The 25,625-nt window shown below is 48.1% G+C and overlaps 5 protein-coding genes across 5 annotated transcripts; 1 reads left to right on the top strand and 4 right to left on the bottom strand.

Moving 5' to 3' along the window:
• Positions 1–153: 153 nt before the first annotated feature.
• On the top strand, positions 154–2,447 carry CI109_103039 (uncharacterized protein; the record flags this gene model as incomplete). Its single annotated transcript, XM_032001427.1, has 13 exons — positions 154–363; positions 440–568; positions 641–756; positions 823–843; positions 899–980; positions 1,051–1,188; positions 1,268–1,292; positions 1,355–1,443; positions 1,502–1,558; positions 1,612–1,643; positions 1,697–1,772; positions 1,831–1,893; positions 2,022–2,447. 13 exons carry the CDS (start codon positions 154–156, stop codon positions 2,445–2,447), a joined length of 1,464 nt encoding a protein of 487 aa, XP_031864317.1.
• A 301-nt stretch (positions 2,448–2,748) lies between these two features.
• CI109_103038 (uncharacterized protein) lies at positions 2,749–7,363 on the bottom strand (the record flags this gene model as incomplete). The annotated part of the gene is made up of 21 exons (XM_032001426.2): positions 2,749–2,823; positions 2,901–3,167; positions 3,222–3,380; positions 3,443–3,545; positions 3,601–3,719; positions 3,781–3,918; positions 3,981–4,136; positions 4,187–4,306; positions 4,359–4,473; positions 4,532–4,606; positions 4,659–4,834; positions 4,894–5,017; positions 5,075–5,637; positions 5,688–5,834; positions 5,889–5,969; positions 6,016–6,255; positions 6,313–6,595; positions 6,645–6,750; positions 6,812–6,926; positions 6,981–7,214; positions 7,283–7,363. The coding sequence occupies 21 exons, from the start codon at positions 7,361–7,363 to the stop codon at positions 2,749–2,751; spliced, it is 3,477 nt and encodes a 1,158-aa protein (XP_031864316.2).
• Positions 7,364–7,588: 225 nt separating this feature from the next.
• CI109_103037 (uncharacterized protein) lies at positions 7,589–9,729 on the bottom strand (the record flags this gene model as incomplete). The annotated part of the gene is made up of 8 exons (XM_032001425.1): positions 7,589–7,720; positions 7,776–8,308; positions 8,365–8,423; positions 8,476–8,784; positions 8,905–9,210; positions 9,282–9,360; positions 9,422–9,477; positions 9,557–9,729. 8 exons carry the CDS (start codon positions 9,727–9,729, stop codon positions 7,589–7,591), a joined length of 1,647 nt encoding a protein of 548 aa, XP_031864315.1.
• Positions 9,730–10,088: 359 nt separating this feature from the next.
• Positions 10,089–11,223, bottom strand: CI109_103036 (uncharacterized protein; the record flags this gene model as incomplete). The annotated part of the gene is made up of 5 exons (XM_032001424.1): positions 10,089–10,213; positions 10,300–10,510; positions 10,607–10,765; positions 10,854–10,988; positions 11,074–11,223. The coding sequence occupies 5 exons, from the start codon at positions 11,221–11,223 to the stop codon at positions 10,089–10,091; spliced, it is 780 nt and encodes a 259-aa protein (XP_031864314.1).
• Positions 11,224–21,265: 10,042 nt separating this feature from the next.
• On the bottom strand, positions 21,266–25,332 carry CI109_103035 (ATP-dependent protease La; the record flags this gene model as incomplete). The annotated part of the gene is made up of 12 exons (XM_032001420.1): positions 21,266–21,471; positions 21,532–21,560; positions 21,623–21,954; positions 22,012–22,123; positions 22,175–22,440; positions 22,498–22,736; positions 22,790–22,836; positions 22,893–23,060; positions 23,112–23,444; positions 23,506–23,938; positions 24,001–24,213; positions 24,270–25,332. 12 exons carry the CDS (start codon positions 25,330–25,332, stop codon positions 21,266–21,268), a joined length of 3,441 nt encoding a protein of 1,146 aa, XP_031864310.1.
• Between the last annotated feature and the right edge of the window lie 293 nt (positions 25,333–25,625).

Raw genomic sequence — 25,625 nt, 5'->3', positions numbered from 1 at the left:
GTCTTATTGACAACTTTTAGCATATCAACCCTTGTTTATCATCTTCACAACCTATCGATACCTTCTATAATCACGACCAGGCCACTTCCAACCTGCTCACCAACTCCTCTTCACGACCACCTGCACCACCGTTGGTGTATTCCCGTCTCCGCCATGACCCCCTCACACTCGTTTGCTTTCTCAACGGTCTTGGCCCTCCTTTCAGCTCCCCTTTTCGCGTCAGCAGCGTGCACACCGAACACCTCCGACACGTCCGCTCTTCAGTCTTTGATACAGCAAGGAGGTGCAGGATACACTCTTCAGTTGTGTGCCGGTCAGACATACAATTTGACTGACACGCTAAACTACACCGCTGCCAATCAGGTATGTTACGCGCTGTTCGGAAGGATCGAGCTGCACCTTCGCACGCAGTGTCTGACAAACTACCTGATCCTTATAGGAAATATCGACAGAAGGATACCCTCAGGATGATACCAGAGCAACTCTGATCATCACAGGATTCAACAAGACTTCAGCTGTTCAAGCTCAGAGTGACGGTCTGAGCGGTGCTAAATTGAGGAATGTCCAGGTGAGACAACATCCTCAGTCCGGTCTCGCGTCCTGATACCATGTCGCTGACGATCGCGATGACTGCCTACAGATCAACGGAAACAGATTACCTACAGAAGCGATCTACACCGCTCCTAATGCCAATATCGAGTTCGGAGGATCGAACCAGAATCAGCTTATCGAATACGTCAGATCGTACGATCCTAGGTAAGTGATCTTGTCTGGGCGTCACTCATTGCTCAAATGCTTGATACTAACTACACGTCGCTACAGAGGATGGTCGTGTATGCATATGTGAGCAGACTCTTGAAACTGCCGCTTGCCATGACGATGCTGATTCATCTCTCAGTGCCGAGGGTCCGTTCAAGTGCGCCAATGTTACAGTCCAAAACAACGATATCGGTCCGTGCGGAACAGACGCCTTCCAGAACGTGAGTCGTGTCGTATTTCATTATCTGCTTTTGACTGGATACCGAATCGCTGACATTGCCCTTTTTGCAGTGGGCCGATGGTGTTTCACTCTCGTGTTCCGATAGTCTGGTGCAAAACAATGTGATCACAGATGCTACGGATGGCGGAATCGTCATTTTCGGAGCTCCCTTCTCTACCATCAGGAACAACACGATCAAAGCGAAGACGGTGAGGCTACTCACTCAGCTGTTCAAAGTACCTTAGTCTCGCCGAGAACCACAGCTGACATCCTTCTCGCTCCCTTTAGCGAACGATGCTTGGCGGGATCAATCGTAAGTTCTGACATTTGTGGCGAACTGGAGAGAACTGTGCACTAACATTTCCTCGATCATAGTGGTCGACGTCCTTCCTTGGCTCCCCGAGGGTAACTTTTCCCACGTCCTGGTCGAAGACAATAAGATTCACGGGGGCTTCGCGACCGATGTGAGCTGACTTATCATCAGAGGTGGATCCTGAAACAGAAGCTGACAGCACTACTCAGCTCGGTAATGCCACTGCGGGTGTCAATAATGCGTCGGCCATCATCAAGATCGGTATTGTGAGTTGCCTTTGTGTCGTTACAGATTCATTAGCTGATCTTCATTTCTCTAGGCTATCGGTCCCGATGTCTGGTTCTCTGATGGGTGAGTCCGAACCCGTCACAACACCTCAATAACACGCTGACACTCCGCTTTAGTCGATATGGCACCAACCAATCTACCGGTGGAACAGTTCAAGGCAACTCGTTCTCTGGTGCTTTCGCTTTCGCCATTGTGAGTCTGCCCGTCGTCCGGTATTATAGAACTCTAGAAGCTGATTCCTTTGATACAGGGCGTGTCAAGTGCGAAGAACTTTGTGATTCAGAACAACTCGTTCACCGGTAACACTTCCTTCGTACGTGTCGCTCCTCTTCCTTCACGTCCATCTCTTCCCTGCTCTCATCTTCCTACTATCACAAACTATCGGTCTTTTCGTGGTTATTTGAGAGAATGGCTTACCTGATACTCCTTCGCTAATAACAGATCGGAACATACGGACCCAACTGTACTTCTTCCACCCAAACGCCCCACGAACCTGTTGCCCTTTTACTCGAACCTTCGTCGGTCTCCAACATCACCATCACCACACCTCCCGACTCCCCTTTCACTTTTACCAACGGCACCGCTCTAGGCTTAACATGCTTCGTCCCTCCCAAGGGGGAGAATGCATGGCCGTACGGCGATGGGGGTGTTAATAGCTTGACTGCCTCGTCTACAAGTGGTAACGAGACGACTGGCAACGATGGCTCGAGTACTGGCTCAGGCGCAGGGAGCGCAACTAGTAGCGCGGCAGCGTCGGCTACAGGTCAACAAAGTGCGGGCGTACGAGGTGTGGATATCGCCAGTATGGGAAGTATGGTGGTTCTAGGTCTGGGTATGATAGGAGGAGCGATTGCTGTCGTGCTGTAGTGTGAGATTGGACGCGAGGGCTAGATACTGTATCCATTATATTAATCGCTTGACTAGACAATTTAGATGGACACGCATGTCTCTGATACTATGCATAGGACTTTACACTTGTGGCTTTATTCTCATTACATTTCGTGAATTCATACATATGTACAAGGTGATTATATAACCCAAATGAAGTAGTCCACATCTGCACGAATCTACGTGTGTTCTCCTTAGAATTGCAGAGTACCCCTGGGGATACGAGCGAGAGAGATGAGCTGCTTGTACATTTTGCACACATCGAAAAAGTGGGTGGCACTCACTGGTTTCTCGTTGGATCTGCCATCCTGATGACCTTCTTATCAGGTCCACTAACATCGATTCCCGCCATATCCTACATACGAACCGAATGATTAGCTCCACATCAGTCATCTCGACATTGCTACAGACCGCTTGTAGAGTATCACTCACCTGCGGTGTAATCAGGATAAACTGCTTCCCGTCACTCTCTTTCGCTCCATTCATCAACATGCTCGCTGCCACTTTCCTATTCGCCGCATCCAAAAACACGTCCCACTCGTCCAACGCTCTGATGGGACAAGGTACAGTGCTCCATAATGCAAGGAGCAGTGAGACAGTGGAGAAGGACCGTTCGCCTCCTGACAAGTTCTTCGGTGTCTTGTAGTGCGATTTTTGGGTCGTGCCGTCTTGCGATTGCGTACGTGTGGTTGAGTGGACCTAGAATAAGGCCATCTGTCAGCCACGTACAATCAGAAAGGCTACGCAACTTACAACAAGCGACAGTCTCTCCTTGTCATGATCGAATTCCAATCTCCCGTCCAGGTCTCGCAAGTTCTCGAACACAACGAACGCTGTTCGTGCACGTAGGGCTGTATGACTTCGCGTTTCTGACCACCATTGTTTACGCGTGTTCATAGCTTTCGTGAGCACCTAAGAGAAGTTGAATCAGACATCGGACTCGACATTTCAAAAGGCAACAACATGGCACATACTCTGTGCATGATGACAAGGGACTTCAAGTTCGATTCGACATCGTGTAGTTGCTTCTTTCGAGCCTTGTATTCGATCGTCAATTGGGTCGAATCGAAGCCCAAGCTGTGTTTGCAGGTTTACCAAAGTGACTGAAACGAAGTGGTGCGAGACGACTCACGCTCTCTCAGCATCTTTGATCGACTTGTCCAATACTCCCCTCTCCCTCTCAATGACTTCCGGTTTGTGTCTCGTTTCCACTCTTGTTGGACAGAAATTTCTGGCTTGCGTCGTCCAGTCCTAAGCAGGAGCGAAAGCATCAGCTCACGACTTCAGCTATTGAACGTCAAGACAGACATACTTCCAGGTTCTTCTCGTGCTCGTTCAAAACAGCTTGTTGTTGTTCCCGCTTCTCCTCGTAGCTCTGCTTCGACTTTTCGTAATGAGCTCTGTTGGCTCTCTCTTTCTCTATGTCTTGAGCGATCTTCTGAATCTCTCCCTGCATAGACCATTAGGCGAATGTTCTATATCTCAGATTGGATTAGGACCACGTAAACTCACGACTTTCACGGCGGCCTTTTCGCCGAACTCGTCCACCTCCTTCTGACGCGCCTCAATCTCCTTTATCCGATCAGCCAGGGCTGCCTTCTTCGCCTCCATGTCGGCCACATATTTCCGCAGGTTCTCCTCAGCATGCTCGATCTTCCTGACCAGTTCCTGTAGCACAACCAGTCAGCATGTGTCACAGAACAACACGGTACACTGACGTCGCGTAAGGACTCAGTAGTCTCCAGATCACTAGAAGCCATCTCGGCTAGCCGCCTGCGGATGTTTTCGAGATCTCTCTCTGCTGGCTCAAAGCCTTTGTTGATGGCGGAGATTCTGGCCTGCTCCGGTCTCGTTAGGTATGCTCGGTAGATCTCTGGTTGTTGTACTCACGGTGAGACCATTGAGTTCGTTGTTCAGAGCCACAATCTTCTCTTTAGCTTGGCGCTCGGTGGCCTGGATTTCGTCTCGCTTCATGTTTGCTTCGCGGAGTGTCTCTTTGGCTCGCCTTGGTCAGGGTCAGTATCAGGCTTGCATTCGTAAACACCGAGACACCAGACACTCACTCGACATCAGCCTTAAGATCCTTGGCGAAGAGAGTGTTGCCCCGCCACTGAGGATAGGGTCCGGATTGTTTCGCTCTGCGCTCACCGTTAGCTAGCTCCAAAGGTCAAGGGAGTTATCCTGGCTTACCGTTTGTTCCCCGATGTAGTCATACCATCAGCAGCATAGAACTGACACCCAGGTACGATGTCGTCGGTAAGCAACCGGTCCATTTGCCTGTTGGCTTCAACAAGGGTTGGTGCGAGGAAGACTCGTTCGATGTTGCTCATGGTGATCAGAAGTCTCAGAACCTCTTCGTTTTCAAACTGCGAGACTCAATCAGCGACCCGATCCCGAGCTGCCCATCATAGGCCGAAATACTTACCCGAAGTTTACTCAGTATAGTCTCACCATACGTGCTCAAATCACCTCTCGAAAAGTCGAACAGATCGCCTGAATGCATAAACACAGGAGGCAACGCATTGGAACCGCTACCTGGGCGATAACCACTGGAAGACCAATACACAATCAGTTTCGACTGTACTACACTTGGTAAGGCGACTTACTTTCGAGCATGGCGCTTTAACATATCCATAAGTGTCGCTCGATCTTGAGGATCTCGGACCGCAAAGCAACATAGCGTACCACCCAAGATCGACTGGATCGCGTCTCGATAGCGCATGTCCTCCAATTTGACATACAAACCAAGGGGACCCAGGGGTTGCGAATGTCGCCAACGAGTTCTTGCAATCTCCTTCATCAGCGGCTCTATGCCAGCTCCAAATGCAGAAACTCGATGGACCGATTGTCGTTCAAGGTTACCGATCTTCTCTTGGATCTGCCTTGTCACCGATTCTTGTTCGCGAAGTTGATACTGGATATCTTCCAGCTCCCTTGAAGCAGCGTGTCTTTGATTCGCCTTCTCCTCGTATTCCTTTTGTCGGATGGGTTTCTCGGTTCTCAGTTTATTGAGCAGGGCATCCACTCTCGCCCTTCTGTCCGTCAATTGAGTCCGTTCCGCTTGTAGGGCGGGTTCGTTGAGACGCATCTTGGCTTCGATTTTTCGCTCCAGGTTCGTCAGACCCCGTTTGTCCGTTTCAATTTCCTCTCGGAGATCATTTGTTTCAAGCTGTGGCGGGTCAGTACGTGGCACATAGATATTTCAGCGAAACCGCTTACCTCCATCGACCGGATCTCCTTCCGGGCTTCGTCGTACATGTGTTTTGCATCCGCCACCGCACGCTTCAGCGGGGCCTGGTTGGCGTTGAATTGTTCCGCTTCGCGACCTCCTTGTTGCAGTTTCTCAGTAAGCAGAGGGAGCTTTTTCTGAAATCGCAATTGTTTCAGCTCGAAACCTTGTGTGATCAATGGAAAACTCACTTCACATCGAAGCATCTTCACCTCCGCCTCTTCCACTTTCAAATCGAATTCTTCAATTATGTGTTTGGTCTCGTCCCGTTTCTGCGTCACATCATCAGATCACAAGGTCGGAAGGTTTAGTACGCACCTTTTCCTTGTCGGCCACATAAGCCCAACACAGCTGATTCAAAAGATGAGTCATTTTAGCTTTCTGGTCGAGGATCTTTCGCGATGCCTCAAGCTTGCGTTTGTCCGACTCTACTTTCTCGCGGAGATGTGGAATGGCCTCTTGTTGTCTCTTGATGTGGTTCTTAAGTTGTTCAATGTTCTGAGATGCGACGTTGTACGTGTCCAGCAACGTCGACAGCTGTGTACCGTTGAGGAAGAACTAAAGCAGACGATATCAGCCTACATCAAGACAAGACAGGAAGCGATTTCAGCTGACCTTGTACAACTTTCCTTGATCGGCATTTTGCAGGAAACTTCGCGATTGATCTTGGGTGAGCACTGTCAGAGGCGAGTCGATATTGATGTTAAAATGCTTCGAAATGTCGTCCAGCTCCGATCGCTTATTGGCTATTGTCTTGCCATCCTTGGTGGCTCGGAACTTGTAAGATGAGCTACCGTTTGCCGCGATAGACCGTTCAATGACGATATATGGATCGTAGACGTCGGGTTTGAATGCCTCCGTCCCGGCATTGGCCATTACAACGGTAATGATTGCTTTGCTGTGAACGTTGTCAGTCTGCGACGGAACATCAAAGCGGAACAACTCACTCGGCACCCTTTCTGATCAGATCTTTGAGACCTTGACCTCTCCCAGTAGTCATAGCTTTACCACCCAGAGCTACAGCGATAGCCGTGAGTACCGCCGATTTACCACCTGTGACAAAGAATCAGCTCAGTCTCTCTAGATAATGACTCCTTATATCCATACAACTCACTTCCATTATGCCCGACGAGGAAGTTCATCTTTGGCCCAAATTCCACTGTCAGATGTCGATGACACATGAAATCAACCAACGAGATGGACTTGAGCACACCAGCATCGGCGACGGACTAACAACAATGGTCGACTGAGAACGCGTCACCTTGATATAAATGTGCACTCACCCCAGCGTAACCTTTTTGATGAGCTTTAGCAGCCTCATATGCAGCTACCAGATCCTCGTCCCCGTATTCTGGCTCCTCGAAATCATCTTCCTCGCCTCCGCTCTCATCGTTCTCATCTAAATCGGGAATCGGTTCTTCTTCATCCTCGTCTTCTGATGTCGAGGAAGAGGATGATGATGCTGATCCTTCCGCATGACGTTCTCGTTTCACCTTTTCCAGTTTTACCCGCTTGACCTGCTCGACCAAAATGAGATTAACATCAAATATCAGGTATCAATCAACGTTCGCACTGGCAAACGCACCTCTGCCGAAGGACGTTCCTCGGTATCTTCTTCGTCCGAGTCAGGTGAGACCCTAGGACGTCTCATTGGTTCCCTCGCCATGATGTGATCTTACTTGGAAGAAGTGTGTCTCAACCCGTGAACAAGGTGAAAAGCAAACGCAAAGGAAATCAATAACGACGAGGTGAATCCGCAATGTACGAAAGTGTACGCGTCAACCGCGTTCATCCAGTCACGTGATCGCCCTTATCGCGGGGAAGGCGAACTGGACGTAGCTGGATTAATCTTTACAACTCGGTATGTATGCATGCTTCCTCCTCATCCAACTTAGTTGGCATACTGCCTATACGTGGTGGTCATCAACGGATGCGATATGCCTTCGCTTGGGATGAAAGATGGGGGCATGACCAGATTGTTCGTCGCATCTGGCAAGTGGATATAGTGCATCCCAAATCCGACCTGAACCCAACGTCAATCAATGCACTGGTGGTATCGGTCATATACCTTGACTCACCTTGTAGGGTACTCCGATATCACTTCCGTCAGGATCAGCATGCGTAACAGTCTGCGCTCCTGCAGCTTTACGAATCGCCTCGCTGCCAACGGGCTCGCCGCTCGATTTTGACGATGATGAAGACGATTTCGAGGATGATGAGCTGGAAGATGATTCTTTGGAGGAAGGACTGGAAGAAGAGGGTTTCGACGATGAGGAAGAAGACGAAGAAGGTTTAGAAGACGATGACGAAGAGGACGAAGAGGGCCTAGAAGAAGAGGACGAAGACGAGCTCTTGCCTTCGGCTTTAGCTCTCTCCGCCATCTCCTTCTCTTTCATCGCTTGCAACTTCACCTTCTTCTCTTTCTCAGCGCGTTCCCTCTCCTTGTCGCTCTCACCGGAAGAGGACCTCGACGACGATGACGAGGAGCTGGAGGAAGAGCTAGATGAAGGTGGTCCGGAGAGCGCTTGGCTTGTAGGCGGTTGGTTAAGCTCTTGCGAGATGAGCTGAAGTGAGAACATCAGGAGAAGGAGGAATCCAAGGGTCCTGTTTACTGAACGTCGATTTTAGCAAGCACAGGCTGACATTGACCGCCATGAGTGGACCTACCAAAACTGATACCTATGATCATCGCAAGATACTTCGTCCTTCGCAGCTTCTGCTTCTGCCTACTAACCACATCAGCATGGAATCAACAACACCTGCAGATCGGTTGCTCACTTCTCCTCGGCAGCCTTCTTCCGAGCTTGTTCCGCTTGCATCTTCTCTATCTCTTTCTTCTTCCTCGCTTCTTCCTCTTTGGCTTTGGCCATGGCAGCAGCTTCTTTCTCTGCTCTCTCTTTCTCCTTCGCCTTATCTTTCTCCTTTTCCTTTTCGGGTTGCTTAGCTTTCTCCGCTGCCGCCTTCTCTTTTTCCTTTTCCTTTTCTTTGGCTCTGGCTTTCTCTTTCTCTTCTTTCTCTTTCTTCTTCTTGTCTTCATCTCCTGGAGTCGCTTTCGGAACCTCGGTATTGGGCTTGTTGAAGTGTCCCCTGATACGCAGCCGTCATAAGTCAGCTTCCTCTACTAACGCTTCAGGGCACCCGCTTCGCCGGTGAATAAAAAGACCTCATGACATGCGATAGTTTTTAGATAAACCAGACCATACTTACACATGACTGGGCATGCCTTTCTCCCACCACAACTCGTTCCCTTCCGTATCAGCTTTACCCATTGGGAACGGCCATGGCATCATCTTTTCAAACTTAGTCGTCAAAAAGGCCGATGGGTGCGCCCGAAGGTCGTCCCAAGGTGATGGTTCCTGCTTGGGTTCTTCAGGCTTCTTTTCTTTCTTCTCCTCGGACGGTTTGTCTCTCGATGACGATGAGGAGCCTGATGACGAGGATGATGAGGATTTCTTGGGTTCTGGAGATGATACGTCAGAGCTGGACGCCATTTGGTTCCACATGATGATGAAGCTATATCATGGCGCGGAGCAGGAACAGGTTAGTGAAAACCAAGCGCGTGATAGAGACACAGAGAATCTCACAGGAGAGTGGCAATGGTCATATGAACGTAAGTGATGTGTAGCTGCGGGACTCCTGGCATCATCCCCATCATCTGCACCACTACACGCACATCAGCAAGTCTCGTCCGTTGGCTATCCGTCGGAAAGAAACCTTCACTTACTGAGAGCAATGATGATGATGAAGAAACCCCACTGTAACGCAAATGGAGCGACATTCCTGTCCGTCATGACGATTACGATCAGCTCTCCCATCGAAGCTAAGTCCGACAGGAGGACAGAAGAACCCCTGCACTTACATTATCCTGTCGGCAGCTGGTAATAAGTTGGGCATCACGTTTGCAGCCATGAAGAACACCATCCCAACCACGAGCATGGTGTAGATTGGGGCTGGTCCAGAAAGGGCATCAGGTGTAGAGTATGGGTAGTATGGGTAAGTATTGGCCACGTATGGCGTAGAAGCGAAATACATGTCTTAGAATTTGAGGTGTGGTTAACAGACGAAATGGAGAGGGGATCGATATTCAGGCAATCAACCAAGATAAAAGTAAGATGTCAGATCTCAGGAGGACTTGATGCCCATGCGTGTCGAATGGAGACATTGAACACAGTGAAAGGATGACTACAAGCCGTTTCATCTTGTCCACACTGCTCAAATTCATTACGGTCCTTTCATTTTCCGTTTTACGATATCTACAATCAGCCCGTTGGTACAATCTACAATCTTGTTAACGGTTTCGAACCTATCCTACAACCTTTGTAGGAGCCATTCCGAACAGTACCTGTCGCAAGAATACGTCGAAGGAATGCTACGACTCCTGCATATGAACATCAAACTCTAGCCATGAGCTTGTCGATGTGCTCTCTAATCTTCTCTTCCCACTCGTACCACGTGACTGAGGAGTAGTAATCGTGTCTGACCATTTGGTCTTCCTGCCTGACGCCTGGACGGCCCTCTGCGTGGGTCAGGCCAATGCGTCAGCGAATCCCGAACTGTTTCGCGATAGTTGACGATAGCCATCAGACATAGTCTTCGACTTACCCTGTATACCCTCTTTACCCGGAGGAAGGACTCGCATGCACCTCAGTACACCTTCGGGAGTGTAACCCAATCTCTTCGACGCATTCTGACTCGCGATGTTGAGAGTGGTTGTGATCCACTGACAACGACGGAGGCCGAGACCGCCCTGGGAGGGATGGTCCAGAATACGATGCATGATCAAACCAGTAGCGTGGGTTTGGACATGAGTTCGCTGGTATCTCAGTCAGCTTGAAGGGTGCAACATGGAGAGCAAGGTTGCGCGGAGGGCACAGGCGAGCTCGAAGATAAACGAGAGTACCGCACTTACGTGGAACGGGGTGAGAATGGTGATGTACCCAGGTTCACTAATCATCGCTTGGTAGTTCGAGTTGATCATACCGATGACACCCGCGAAAACATAGTCTTTGGGGTCCACTCGAGTCTCGGAATGAGGTGGTTCTGTAAAGATGGCGAAGAAGAGCGAGTCCTATGGTACGACGTAAGCTGTTTGAGAGTACGCCCGGTGCGCGGTTGACGTCGTGATGAGCGGTTGTTGTGTCATCTGGGATACTTACGATTGGCAGTCGACAAGTCGTCTCCATCCAGACTAACACGTCCTCAACACTCTGGAACGGCTTGATACCCAACCATTGTAAGACTTCAGGATGTTTCTGAATCCCGTCGAAAAGCAATTGCGCATGAAGCGAGGGCTGACCGGATTCCAGGAGGTTCAGTTGAAGCCAAACACTTCGTGCCAAACACTTCGATATCGAGCAGAGCAAGAGGAAGACTCACTACCAACGGTCTCAGTTCAACCTTGTCAGACTTGAGTGGGACGACATCGAAGACATAGTTAAAATCGTATTCCTCCACTGGCGTATTGCGATGAATATCCCTTGGAATCTCTGGAGAAGGCAGAGTGTACTTGTTCAAATAGGTGGTCATGTTGTTAATGGTATGAAATGACGTTGTGGAAGGAGGAGAAAGGCGATATTGCCGTTGTTGTACCGTTTATAGAGACCTTCTCTGGGGTGAGTGACTGATGACTCGAACGTGGATCATGTTAGACGCGGTTGGGCGACTACCCGTCGCCTAAAATGCTTGAGTTACGTCGTAACTCGGCAAAATGATGTCAGGAACCGTTTAAGCTTCATCAGCCGATCAGTGATCAGGTTGCACTGGTGTACCAAATGAGCGGTATAATGCACCCAAGGGTTCACCACTCGGAGAATCGCTGTGACGTGATGCATCATTTGATCGCCATATGTAGTATCAATGGATCAGCACTTATGGCACAAGGTGTTGAGGTTGGTTGCTGCCAAGCACTGCACTTTCTATGCAACAAACTGCCCTTATGATTGTAAGATATGTACTGAGAACGAAACTACTCTGGAACTGTTGCATACAAGGCAGACAGTCACATGATTTGAGAGTTTGTTTCACCACTCTGGATCCTAGTTCCATTATCTTTACTGAAAGGAGGTTATCTTCAGCTATCCTTTGACATTACTAGACACAAAAGTGTGTTGCATGTTTCATCTTCATGTAACGCTTTGCATCAGCCTTGTCGTCATAATAATATCTGCTTGTCATTGTAGAAATTAGCTTGTTCAGGTCGATCTATCCCTCTGAGCAGAAAGTGACCGTCAAGGGAAACAGCACAGTAACTGCTATGATAGTGCTGTTGTCACTCCTTGTCATCCTCGGCCCTCCTGTACTGGGTTAGTCCTATGGGTGCTTCCGAGGTGATAAAAAGCTCAATAATTTCAGTCATAGGTGCACCTGGTGCAAAAATAATCGATCAACCTGCTATAATCTCTGGTATCACCACCATGGCCACACCCTTGGTCAATCGACATTCAAGTACGTTGCGTAAAAGAGAAACACCTATTATCGATTCCACCAGCACATTCAGCTATACTGTAGCTGGCACAACACAAAATGGCAATGTACCACCCAGTGAGACAACCAGTGCAGGTGGCAGAAGTGGCAGCACATTCCCAAGCAGCTCAGTCACAGACTCCTGTATTGGTGTTATCCCTGCTCCTGCAGCCAATGGCTCTTGCGTTGTTGATAGCACTACTCTCAATTCAAGTTCTGCATCTGGCCCTAACACTGCATTTAGCTTCACCAGCTTAAACCCTACAATTAGCAGTGTTGATCCAACAAACACCAGTGACAGCATGTTGATGTCAACCAGCACCAAACCTTCCAGCAGTGGGACAAACACACATGTGGCTAGCGGATCTCAGGCTTTGCCATCAACTGCAAGCAATGGCAGTATCCCATCTACAGTCACCACTGCAGGTGCCAGTGACACTCATGGTAGTTCTATCTATGGTCCTGGAGGAGTGGCCAACTGTTCCACATTATTTTGCAGTACTGGCGCTGACTGGCTGGTAAGTCTCTGGCAGATGGCTGATTTATACACAGTGCTATTTTGACTGATGTACTTCTTCTCATTCTTCATAACAACACCTATCAAACCAGATTGCACCAGCCTGCGCAATGATGAAATGTAATAGAGAGTGGATAGAGACAAAAGTTCAGGTGATTGAAGGAGACATATCGACCACTCAGATTGTGCAATACACCACATATGATCTGAACCACACTGCACACCATACTCAAGTTACTTATTCAGATGCAACAAGGAACAGGAGTGACAATGCACATGGGGCTTGGTGTGTCTACTTGTATGTTCTGTAACCATCATTTGCTGACATATCTGCATGCAATAAAGGATAGGAGGTGCCATAGACCGTAGTGTGGAGAAGATGGGGGGATCTGGAGTGAAGAATGGCAACCTCAGGACAGCAAGAGAGATACAGCAGGACTATATGGAGGCTGGGATTTGGGGTCTCACATACCTTACTGGATTGTTTGCTGTAGGTGTGCTTCACACATGTGACAGATCGAACTGACCGGTGCCAACAGACAAGAGACGATTTCCCCCAAGATGACAGACTACTCAGTGAGCATAGCCAATGGTCATTTGGCAGGTAAGTAGCAATCAACTGAGTTTTTGCCCTTCACTTCAGTTGAATGGCTTCAGAAAGCAACAGGTAGGCCGGTTTTATAGACTCATCATCAACACAGAGTCTCAATGCACCTGTTCACTGATCATATAACATAATCTTCAGGCTCACCTGTCCTACTTTTGACTGCGCAAGAGCTGCACCTGAAACTTGCACCATACCAATATTACACTGTCAGCCACTTTGAAACTGATACCAACAAGTAAGCTGGTTGTTGCTCGTCCTTTGTCAAACTGGATCTGACCATGTGTAGCACTGTGATATGGGATACATATGGTCAGGGAGAGACAGCTTATCAAAATGTAAGCTGGGGGGATTTGAGGGAGACATTTATACAGATCTACCATTTGGACTGGCCACATTTCATTGATGCCGACCTTGGTGGAGGATCTCAGTAGCTATAGTGGATAGATACAAAGCTCTTTGTGTAGCATCGGTTTCTCGAATTACTACTACAACATTGTTATAAACACTGAATTGGATGTAGATAAATGGACCTTGAAACACCAATGGAATGGTTTCAGCAAACTGTCAAACACTGATGCCGCCTCCAATCTTCTCATTGGATGTTGTCTGTCAATACAATAGAGTGTGATAGCCTTGCAGCTCAGGGCGGGTGGCAATCACTGCGATGAAACAAGATCACAAATTCCAAAGGGGTGCTACATCTAAAACTTACAAATCTGTTTCACAACATTCCCTGATAGACCAATGAAGAATAACCTTTGTGTCCAACGTCTACTCCCTTCATGTGCATCCTTTCAAACCCCATCTGCCAAGAGGTGACAGGAGGTCCAGCCTTTGGGGGAGGAACATATTAGCAAATGACACAGACCCCTTGTTTATATGAGGGTTGAGTCCAGCCGGTAGATCTATCCCGTACTAATCTATTAGATACATCTGTCTTAGATCCAACTTACTGATCAAATTCACTTAATATGTACTCTGTGAAAGCAACACTTTTAGGTAAGCCTGACAGTAACCTGTTGTGACAGGACACCATCAGCCACCAATATTTATCTAGCAACATGGCTGACTAAAGATTGTTGTCAGCTCTTGCATCATCCCTGGTTTTGACAGCTGGACGACCACATTTGGTGTCCAACAGTACCAAGCACCAAGCAAGAGCCAGTATACCAAATGTGTGGGCAGGCGATGGAGTTCCACAACGCCATGATATCATGCTGAGTTAGTAGATTCATTGGTATGAATGACTGAAGTACTGACCACTGTATGATGGCAGAATCTGGTCCTGGTGACTGGATTGCGGCAGCTATTTGTGCTCTTGGTGCACTCAGTGATGATGTCATCAAGACCAACGTTGTGAATGTGCGGGCAGATGGATCAGCTGAGAATGGATGTGTTTCTGTCAAGTTGATTGATGAGGATGGCAAGCAACAGGAGCAGTCTGCCTGTTATTTTGACACAAACTCATTGCAGTTCAACTATGGAGATTACTGGTAAGTGATATATGTGGACTTGCACAATATGGACTGAGTGGACTGTTTAGGTGGCCTAATGGCATTGTCCAAGCAATGCTTGGAATGGGCGGCTATGATGGTATCAGAGATGGCACTCTGTCGGCAGGAACTGCTGCAGATGTCTTCAAGATGTTTGGCTATCATGGAGTTCAGGCGACTAGCCTCAGCAGCTGGAGAGATGATATACTTTGTAGGTCATCTGCATCACCTCAGAAGGCATTGAGCTGTAAGAAAAAAATATGAGTTGTATCACTGACATTCACATGATAAGGGGATATTCTTGGGGCCGATCATACCGATCATCCAGTTGTTATCCAAACTAATGGTGACACGGGAATCTTGACTCCCAACCATGCATACACTGTGCTCCCTTGGTCAGATCAAGAGGATTCCAAAGCGACTCTTATGTAAGTCCACTAGTGATGTGATGGCATTTGAAAGAGCTTGACATTGTGCTGATGCCAATTATGGTCTTATACGACTATCAGCTTTGGTCTGAGTGATCCATGTGGCACAAATGATGTGCATGTCAAGCTTAGTGATGTCAAGCATCAATTGGAATCAATGTCGTACATCATACATGAAGCCCAGTGGTGAAACATGACTGTGATCACAGGTTTGTTCCATAATTGAGTGACATGGAAATATCATATGATTAGCTGCTACAGTACTTTACAATGTATGTAAATGTCATGAATGACAACTACCAAGACCAACATTCTCGGGTTTATATAGCAATCGGGATGTTCAGCAGGACCCCAATTATCGTGACCTTTTATAGTGTGATGCAATGCTCAGATAGCGTAGCTGGCCACTGGCTAGGCAATGTGTTATTACAACACCGGTGACGCAAGTGGACATTCTATTGGCATTGATTACACTGTGTTCTGGGGATCCCGATAGTGCATTTGCAAAGAAGAGGATGAATATACATGGACTACAGACAAACAACAAATACTATACTCGGACAGCAATCAGACTCTGACACAGTTCATGGACTGGCACTCTCGTATGTATGTGCCAACTGTTCTTCCTCACTCAAATTGTGCAGCCACCTTCACACCCATAGTCAAGCCAGTCAACATGACCCTTAATGTCTGCAAGGTCATAATTCACAAGCCAATCACAAGGATCTCGCAGCTTCACCCTACATGTTCATTAGATCAATCAGCAACACAGGAGATACAACACATGCCTGGGATGGCTGGCAAGACTGTGATGAGCAACTCACTGGGTGTACTCCTCCCCAGTAGTTTTCTTGGCCTTCATTGCTCCTACCACTGAGTATGAATGTGATGCCTTCAGTACTCCTCCATCACTCTTTGTGTGGATAACAATGGGTATAGTGGTCACGTCCTTGGAAAGGTAGGTCTCTGGTACAGAATGATTCCAGACATGGTATGTGAGTAACTTCCAGTATGCAATGATTAGGCATTCGCTCACCAAGTTGCTGATCAGTTGGATTATCCACTGTTAAGGAGAACAGACCAAGCCAACTGAATACAAATTGAGAGTAGCCAGGGGACAACGTATGGTCACTGACACCATCATTTGTGCTGAAATCAAGTGCTGCCTGCACAAAAGCGTTTGGCCACCTGATTACACACAAGTTTCAGCTTTTTGCTCATTACAGGTTCTCCAATGTGGCCTGTACTTATGTAGAAATTGAAACTACCCACCAGTAGTCTCCTGCATTGAATAAAAGTGAAGTGGTGTCCTTGTATAGGACATGCTGGTCATTGGTAGTAGTCATTGAACCATCTCCCTGAGTCATCGTGATGATAGCTTCATCATCTGTTGCTCCTTGTTTGATTGCATTCTTCAAGGGATTGCTACCATCCTTGAGCTGGACAAGTGATGCTGAATACAAGCCTGCCGCCAGCCAGTCTCCTTGCCCACTAGCTGCAAGTGTGAGGTCAACAGAGATTCAAACATCACATAGGAGCTGTGAATTGAGTTGAAGAGCACTCACCCAGCTTGATATCTTGTCCTTGCAGCTTATCACCCATAAGGGCTTGTTGGGATCGCTTTGATTTAACGGAAGCACCATCCAGGGGAGCTCCCCTGGCAGTGAGAGTGACAAGGAATAATGCTGGAGGGGGAGAAAAAACCTCAGTATTGGTAGCCTGGGGAAACTTTGGACAGATTGATCTGCAGGTGCAGTGTATCGCTTACCAAACAATGTAGATTTGTTCAACTGCATCTTCTGGTATGTAATAAGTTGTAAAATATGTGCCGGATAAGGGGGTTATCAGCGGCCTGACCCCGCCTTTATACACAAAACAACTACACTGCATCAACTACCACTGTAGTTGCTCCTTTGATATCCTCCTTTGTGCTATTCCTTTGACTTTGGTGTCACAGTGTTTTCAGGGGTGAGAGGATCAGTTTGGCAGGGGTAAATATTGTTCCAACCCCTTCTTTGTCCCTGACCTGCCTGACATTCTCCTTTGTAGTATGTGGAGTGCATGGGATGAATGTCCTCAATCCTGAATAGATAGTGCAGCTGTCTAAAGTCAACAAATATGCCGCAATGCTTAACAACCTCTTCAGGAAGTTTGTGATCAGCCTTATCTCTTACTTGGACAGACACAGTATAGTACTTTAAACATGTTTCTCAGGTACATTATTGTGGTTAGTAAGTACCCGTGGACATGAGACAAGTGATGAGGATGGTCAACATGCCAAGAGGAAATGCTATGGATCTGATCAGATTGGTGATGGCAGCACTGTTCCCACTTGCTATGAAAGCTTGGGCAACACCCCTCAGTTCAGAACAGCACACTGTGAAGCGAACTCCCACCTCCTCCACATCAACTTTGAGTGTCATGGCTACCTCAGGTCCATGGGCAACAGATGTCAAACTGGGTGAGCACTTTCTAGTGACGTCTTGACCAAAGGCTGAACAGAACACCCTGTCACTTGGTTTCACCAGCTAGTGGACCAGGGGATAGGATGGCTGCAGGCTTGATATCTGCTACCTATCTTCAGATTCAACCTTTAGCCAGTGTGTGTCACGACCCAGTACAACTGAGCGAACGACTCATGTCGTGACAGCCCGACTCGGCCGCCGAATAGCTCGACTCGCCAGCCAACGGGAACCAGTTCGACATCGGCCCGGCGAATGCCGTCGTAGGAGATGACCGATTCGACTGACTAATCGTTCCCACGGTTCTTGTGGCATCATTGGTACTTATATACATGAGCACAGGACTCGTACATAGTTATTCCTGTGACGAATGTATATTCCTCTGTCTAGTTCACTACTGTGGAACCCGTACAACGATCTGTCAGTCAACTCCAAGTCTCGTACACTCGGTATTCGACTTGTACAATTCGGTACAGGACTTAGTGCTATTCGTAACCCGTATTCCTCGCTTAGGCCCGTCAACGGACCCGCCTCTGACAGTGTGGTCCAAAGGCTCAATTCAGACCAGACACCGGACACCGCTCATGTATACATTGATATTGCCAAGAAGGGAGATACCGCAGCAGATGAGATTCATGATATTACCTATAAGGACACCGCCTCACTCCTGTTCAGCTCAGGTGAACACTGGTCAATGAAGGGTCTCCCTACCCTACTGGTTACTGTCATACAGAGATCGTGTTGTATGCTGAGCATTGGAGATTCTGTTTCATTATCAACTTGTAATGTGATCACTTCACATACTTAGGTGGCCCAATGCTGTCATTGAAGCAGCGATACAAGAGGGTTTCATCTCTAAGGATGATTTGGGAGCTGGGACATCTGCAAATGTCTTTTCCTGGCTTGGCGTGGCGTGAACACATCAACCCATGTTCAAATGTCTTCTAATGGCCTGTGTGAGTAAGCAAGTGCTTTGATATCTGCAGGTGACCTTCAGACACTACCTTGAAGTCAACATGGGCTGATGCTGCTGTTCCAGACCCACGAGGTCCTCTGTCATATGATGCCTCAGAGACTGCAGTAGCTATCTTGACCAATGAGACTACAGGACCACTCAAAGTGAATCATGCCTATTCTCTTGTGGGCAGTCAAGGTAATTTGTGAGTGGTGTGATACAGACCTTGGGACAGGTTGGGAGCACCACTAATCATGTCTAACTATAATTAGGATCAAATTGCGCGATCCCTGTGATGCTATCGGAAACTATGATTCTGAAGCCATCAAAGGCCAGATCAACACCATTGAGATTGGGGTGTATGCGGAATTGGATTTGAATTAAGACTGGAAGTGTTGGCAAGCAGAACCTGAGTGATCCAATCATCTCTAGTAATAGGTTGTTGTTGAGTACATATAGTTTGTTCTCATTGTTATGATCCTTGCCATAGTATACAGGATTCCAAGTATTGAGCTGCAAGCTACTGCTGCGACCATTCTAATGTGGCCTCTATAAGCACCTTGTGACCAATGCCTGGGCAGCAAAAGATGACTTCCAAGGGGTATAATTACCCCACCATTCCAGTCTCACCCTCATTCATTCATCATTGAAAGAGTCTGCCCAAACACAGTCCCGCAGTTGGTCATGAATTGACACTCCTTGTCATCATCATCACCAATCATGTTGCAACAACTATTGTTTCCACTGCCTTCATTACTGCAGTCTTTGAATCTGCTCAACAGTACCACAAGCTCCAGACACTGTTATCTCATCAAACACCCCTTGTATCCCTTTGTTCCGATGTCAAAATGATTATACTCCCTCCTTTCATATAAGTGCCCTGAGAAAAAAATGTTCCAAGGGGTGAGTGGATCAGCTCAACAGGGGTAGATGCATGTTACAACCCCTTTACAATCCCTGAACTGCTTCATAGTTCCCTTTGTACCCTGTGAAGTACAGCAGGTGATTCTTCCACATCCTAAGCAAACGGCACAGTTCGGATCTTACATACTGGATTCATTTGGTTAGCATTGTATCTTGCTGACCTCATAACAGACTATATCTCCTCACTCAGCAGACTACAGTATATCACCTATCAATATGTTGCACAAACACATGATTGTGACCGGTAAGTCCCCTACAACAACAGATAGGATCACAGCAAGATTCAGCTTCTCTTAGACTGACATTTTGGTTTGTTTGGATAACAGTGTTGTTGCCACTTGCATTGAGAGCTTGGGCAACACCTCTCAACTCAGGATCAGACATTGCACAGCGTGCTGCCACTACCACCACCGCATCATTGAGCCTCATGGCAACATCAGGCCCAGGGGCAGCAGATGTCAAACTAGCTGAGCACTTCCTATGATCCTCAGCAAAGACTGTTTGGAACACCCTGACGCTTGGCTACAATAGCAAGTGGGCCAGGAGATAGAATGGCTGCAGGTCTGATTTCTGCTGCTTATCTTCAAGGGAATCCATTGGCGAACCAGATTCATACAGATGGATCAAACTCAGATCATGCTTTCATCACTTTTGCTCCACAGGGGAGTGGCGGAACAAATGTGATCGTCACAGTTGATCACAAGGATACTACTTCACTTCTCTTCAATTCTGGAGATCATTGGTAAGCCTTCAGCACTGCCTTGGGCTGGCAAAACTGATAATTTGATGACAACTTATGTTGTCGTTGTTATCAAATCTATAGGTGGCCCAATGCTGTCATACAAGGAGCAATACAAGAGACACTTGTCTCCAAGGACAACCTGGCAGCAGGCACCTCTGCGGATGTTTGGTCTTGGCTTGGGATGAGCACAGAGACACATGATCATATGACTTCTGGTCTGATGTGTGAGTGACCAAGTACTTGAAACTTACCTACTACCTAGATTTGGTTCAGACATCAATGGTAGGGGAGATGCTGATTATGCTGTTCCAGATGGTCCTCTTTCATACGATGCTTCCTTGGTTGCAGTATCTGTCTGGACCAATAGCAGTGCAGGACCTTTGAAAGCAAACCATGCTTATTCTTTTGTAGGCAACCAAGGTCGTTTGTGAGTCACACACCTTGGCAAATAGCACTAAAGTGTTGTTTTGCAAGCCCTGCTGACAAAGTCAAATATATCAGGATCAAATTGCATGATCCATGTGATGCTATTGGAAACTACGAGTTTGAAGATATCAAAGGGCAGATCAACACTGTTGAGGTTGGGAATATGGCTTGAAGTAGCTTGCGGTCAGTAGAGCGAGCAGGTAATGATGATTTTCAGTGTATTGACCGGAAGGTAGTTCGTATCAGGCATGAGGCAGTAATATATAATCTCTCTGTACCTAGGACTCGGTCTCACTTCTCTGTCTCTTGATCTTATCATGTAATATCGTATTTTAGTATCATTGGCTGTCTCTCACCTTCTGCTCATCAGCCTGATGTCGATCGTCTTTTCGCCTACCAGGACATCGCGTAACTTCAGCGATCAGTGTAAAGCTCGTAAGCAGAGACCGAGTGATGCGATGCATATATATATAATACTTTGTCTTCTACTTCGTGCTCCTGTGTTACCATCATGCCAAGAAATCAATCACCACAAATATTTTGACTTGGAAATCACTCTAATCGACCATGTACCTCTCTCTCCGGCTCCTTCTCGTTCGGCAGTGTCTCCCTCCATCTCTCTTCCACTTCCGATCCTCTGAATACCTCGTGCAACACCTGTCTGATATCTTCGACAAACACAAATTCTATACCGGATTTGACGGATTCGGGAACGTTCTCATCTATGTCGGGCTTGCATGCTGCGGGTACGATGAGTTCTGCGGAGAAACAAACAAGTTAGCTGAATAGTTCCGAAAGACGAATATCAGCTAGCTCACTTTTGATACCGGCTCGGTGGGCAGCGAGACTAAATGAGTTGAAAACAATATCAGAAATAGATCTTTTATTCCACCGCACAATATGACTCACATCTTCTCCTTGAGTCCTCCTACGGGCAATACCTGACCCAACAATGATATCTCTCCAGTCATAGCCACATCAGGGTCCACCTTTGTCTTTGTGAACAGGGACACGAAGGCAGTAAGAATGGCAGTACCAGCGGAAGGACCTTCCTTGCCAATAGCACCTTCAGGCATGTGCAAATGGACATCTCGATCGTTCAAGGTGACCTCTGCTTCGGATTTGGTAATGCCGAGGAGGTAAGCGTTCGCCTTGACGTAGCTGAGGGCGATCTGGGCGGACTCTCGGATGACCTCGCCGAGCTTTCCTGTGAGCTGGAGGTTACCCTTGCCAGGCATTGACTATATATAGATGTCAGCCCATGTTGCGCAAGAGGTACGAACGTCAAATCAACTTACAGTCACTTCGATGGGCATAACCGCACCAGACCCGTTACCGAGGTAACCCAATCCCGTACTGACACCGGCAGGAGGAGCGGAAGTGTATAGTCGATCCTTGTGGTAGATGGGTCTGCACGAGTATGTCAGCTATCGTAGCAACGACGACGCGACGAAAACTCACGGTCCAACGTAGTCTCGCAGGTTCTCCTGAGTGATAGTGACATGGACACTATCGGGGATCTTCATCGGCTCCCTGGGTACAGTCGTAACCTTTGTTGTAGATCCTGCATCGCCAGGTGATGGTGATTGATCTCCAGGAAGATGTTCGGACGCTGGCTTGACGTCCGGCTGCTGTGTTTCGACGGTGCCTTCTGAAGAGGCCTTAGGCTCCGGAAGGGCATCCTCTCCAAGATCCGTAACAATCTTGAAAGCAGCTTTTCGGTAGATCTAAGTGATTGTTGGGTCAGCCAAATCTGATTAATTAGTTATCACCACCCTACTCACTTTGTCAATATGCTTCTTCAGGTTTCGCACTCCACTCTCTCTGCAATAATACCTGATCAACGCCTCGATGGCTCCGGGCTCCAAGTTGATATCCACTTCTTTCAACCCAGCAGCGTCCTTGGCTTGAGGTGACAAATATCGCTCGGCGATGCTCATCTTCTCTGCTGAGACGTAACCGCTGACTTGAAGAACTTCCATTCGATCAAGCAAAGGTCCAGGAATGGTTTCGAGCACGTTGGCTGGGGAGCGCAATTAGCCACGTACAAGTAAGAGTCATCGGTAGGAAACTCACCAGTACAGACGAATAGCACTCGGGAAAGATCGATAGGCACATCAAGGCTAAATGCACTCCGATTAGCTCTACCCTTCGAACAGTCCATTCGGCTTCAACTCACTAGTGATCTAAGAACGATTTGTTCTGCTCGGGGTCCAGCATTTCCAGCAAAGCACTGGCAGGATCACCATTGTACGCTTTACTGATCTTGTCAACTTCGTCGATCAAGATGAGCGGGTTCTCGGTAGCGACCTTCTTCAAAGCTTGAATAGGTTTACCGGGCATGGCACTGAATCAGGCGTAAGTTTTATCCTGAGCTCACGCTGAATACAGTACTTACCCGATGTAAGTCCTTCGGTGACCCTTGATCTCCGCAACATCGGTCAAACCACCAACAGAGAACCTGTAGAACTGTCTACCTAAAGCTCGAGCGATGCTCTTTCCGATACTAGTCTTTCCCACACCGGGCGGCCCAGCAAGACAGAGGATCTTTCCTTCGACCGTACCCCTTAGCTTTCCGACCGCCATGAATTCGAGTATTCGGTCCTTCACGTCCTTGAGACCGTAGTGATCCTCGTCGAGAACCTTAACTGCGTGGGTGATGTCGTAGTTCTCGGGAGAGTGGACACCCCAAGGGACTTGTGTAAGCCAGTCGATGTAGTTTCGCGTGACACTGCACCAGACGATTATCAGCAAGGAATAACTCGGGAAGGGAGCGTCCAAATGTTACTCACTTGAATTCACTAGCGGATGGCTCAAGGTGAACGAGCTTGTTGAGCTCCTCGTCGAAGACCTTTCTAACACCTTCTGGCATCGCCAACTTGCTAGCCTTCTCCTTGAATCCCTCAACAAGTTTATCCTTCCCGTCACTCTCCATTCCCAGCTCCTTCTTGATCCCCTTGAGCTGTTCCATCAGGTAGTACTCCCGTTGTCGCTTCTGGATCTTGGAGTCGACATCTCGAGAAATCTTGAATTGTAGTTGAGCATTGATCAATTCCTTCTTAAGTAGTATGAGAGCTCGCTGAAGTCTGTCTTCAATCGAGGTAGACTCCAGAACAGCTTGGAGGTCGGAAACGTCTGCAGTGGAGACCACGGCGGCGAGATCAGCGAGCTTATCAGGCTCGTCGAAGACCTGTGAAGAGGTGTTCGAGATGGCGAAGCTCGTCACTGGGATTATAATGATAACGTCAGCGGCATGACACACCAGTCACTTGCTGATGCCGGCTCACCTTGTTCTCGGAACATGGGCTGCAACTGGGCGATCTCCTTGAACACAGAAATGAGTTCGCTCATAATTGCTCTGACGACTTGTGAGTCCTTCTGGTAGGGCTCAAGACCAACATTGGTGACGTTTGTGAGTGATATTTCAGGGACAAGGGAATGCAGGAAGCCGATAGGGGAGAGGGGCTTCTTCGGTGTCGCAGCAGGCTCGGATTTGGTTTCTAAATCATTGTAAGATAAGCTTGTGTGGGATAATGGCCGCGCGGATTAAACTCACCACTGGCAGGAACATCTGACTCTTCGGTCCTGTCCTGTGAGACTGTCCCAAGCTCCTCTCTGACCTCTTCTACGGATGGCACCTCAGGCTCGAAGCTCTCCACTTCTCCTTCACCCTTCTCACCCTTCTGCACTTCCTCCACAAAACTGGTGAAAGATGCAACCTGCTGACCCGCTCCTTCTCCTGGTTTCACGAGCTCGTCTATCCTGATCCTCCTGTGCGGGAACAGAACCGCTGTAAGAGCTTCTGGCTTTCCCTCACCCTCTTGCGATGTGAAACAGCTGGTGATCTGACAGAAGACACCGACAGGGTGTACCTGATTGAGATCGGTGACGACGTCTGAATCGGATGTCGAATCTTTGAGCAAGAAGGCTCCGACGTACGGTTGTCCGTGAGCCTGAAGATCTCGGATCGCTTTGATGACGGGTGGAGAGCGGACTGTGACAGCCTTATAAAAGCCTGGGAAGAGAGGTCGATGGGTGATCGGGATCGCGAGGACTTGCGGATATACCTCAGGGATGATAGGTTTGGCGATCTCTTTGCCGGTAGAAGGAGGTGTCCCCGATCCGGAACCGGAACCGGAACTGCCAGGAGTTGAAGGGCTAGGAGGTGCTGATGAAGAGGACGATGAAGATGATGCTTTCACTGTCGATTCACTTGTCTTTGCCGCCGATTCAGCTTTCGCTCTCTCTTCAGCAGCTTTAGAAGACTCGGCCTCGGCAGAACTATCCTTCACTTGCTTCTCCTCGCTCTTCTCTTTCGTCTTCTCCTTCTCCTTTTCGCCCTCACCCTCGCCCTCACCTTCTCCAGGCTCAGCCGAATTGACCCATCGCTTCTCCTTTAGCTCGCGTGACGAACTATGCAGCGATCTATGTTGCGATTGCAGGGTTGTCGACAGAAGATCGCGCGATCGAGCTTGTTGCAGATAATGGGAGATCGCTCGTGATGAGTTGGCGATGCTGTTTGGTGTACTGGAAGCCGAGGTGGCAAGAGATCGGGCGACTTGTGTCGGCCGACATCGCCGACATGGAGATGATCGAACAACTGCTCTGATAGGAAGCATGGTGTGATCGAGGCGCCAGCTGATTCCAGAGCTATGCAGTACCTTATCTGTCAAAAGCAAAGAGGGATGAAAGGACTGAGAGGGTTTCTACGTGCGATGGAAATGTATGATGATAGAGATAGGATAACACTTGAGAAGTGGAGGATGAATGCTGATGAATCGTCCGTGTAATGACCGCTTACCGATCAAATCGCCGGTGGCGACTTGTGGCAGAGCGCGACCCTGGCACTACACATCTACCCCCTAACCGAGCTGATACTTTGAGAATGCGACGATGCATGCACCATCAATGT

Source organism: Kwoniella shandongensis, chromosome 5, assembly GCF_008629635.2.
Source record: "Kwoniella shandongensis chromosome 5, complete sequence".
NCBI lineage: Eukaryota > Fungi > Basidiomycota > Tremellomycetes > Tremellales > Cryptococcaceae > Kwoniella > Kwoniella shandongensis.
Note: the sequence above shows the minus strand (reverse complement) of the source record. Positions and strands in the feature narration are given on the sequence as shown.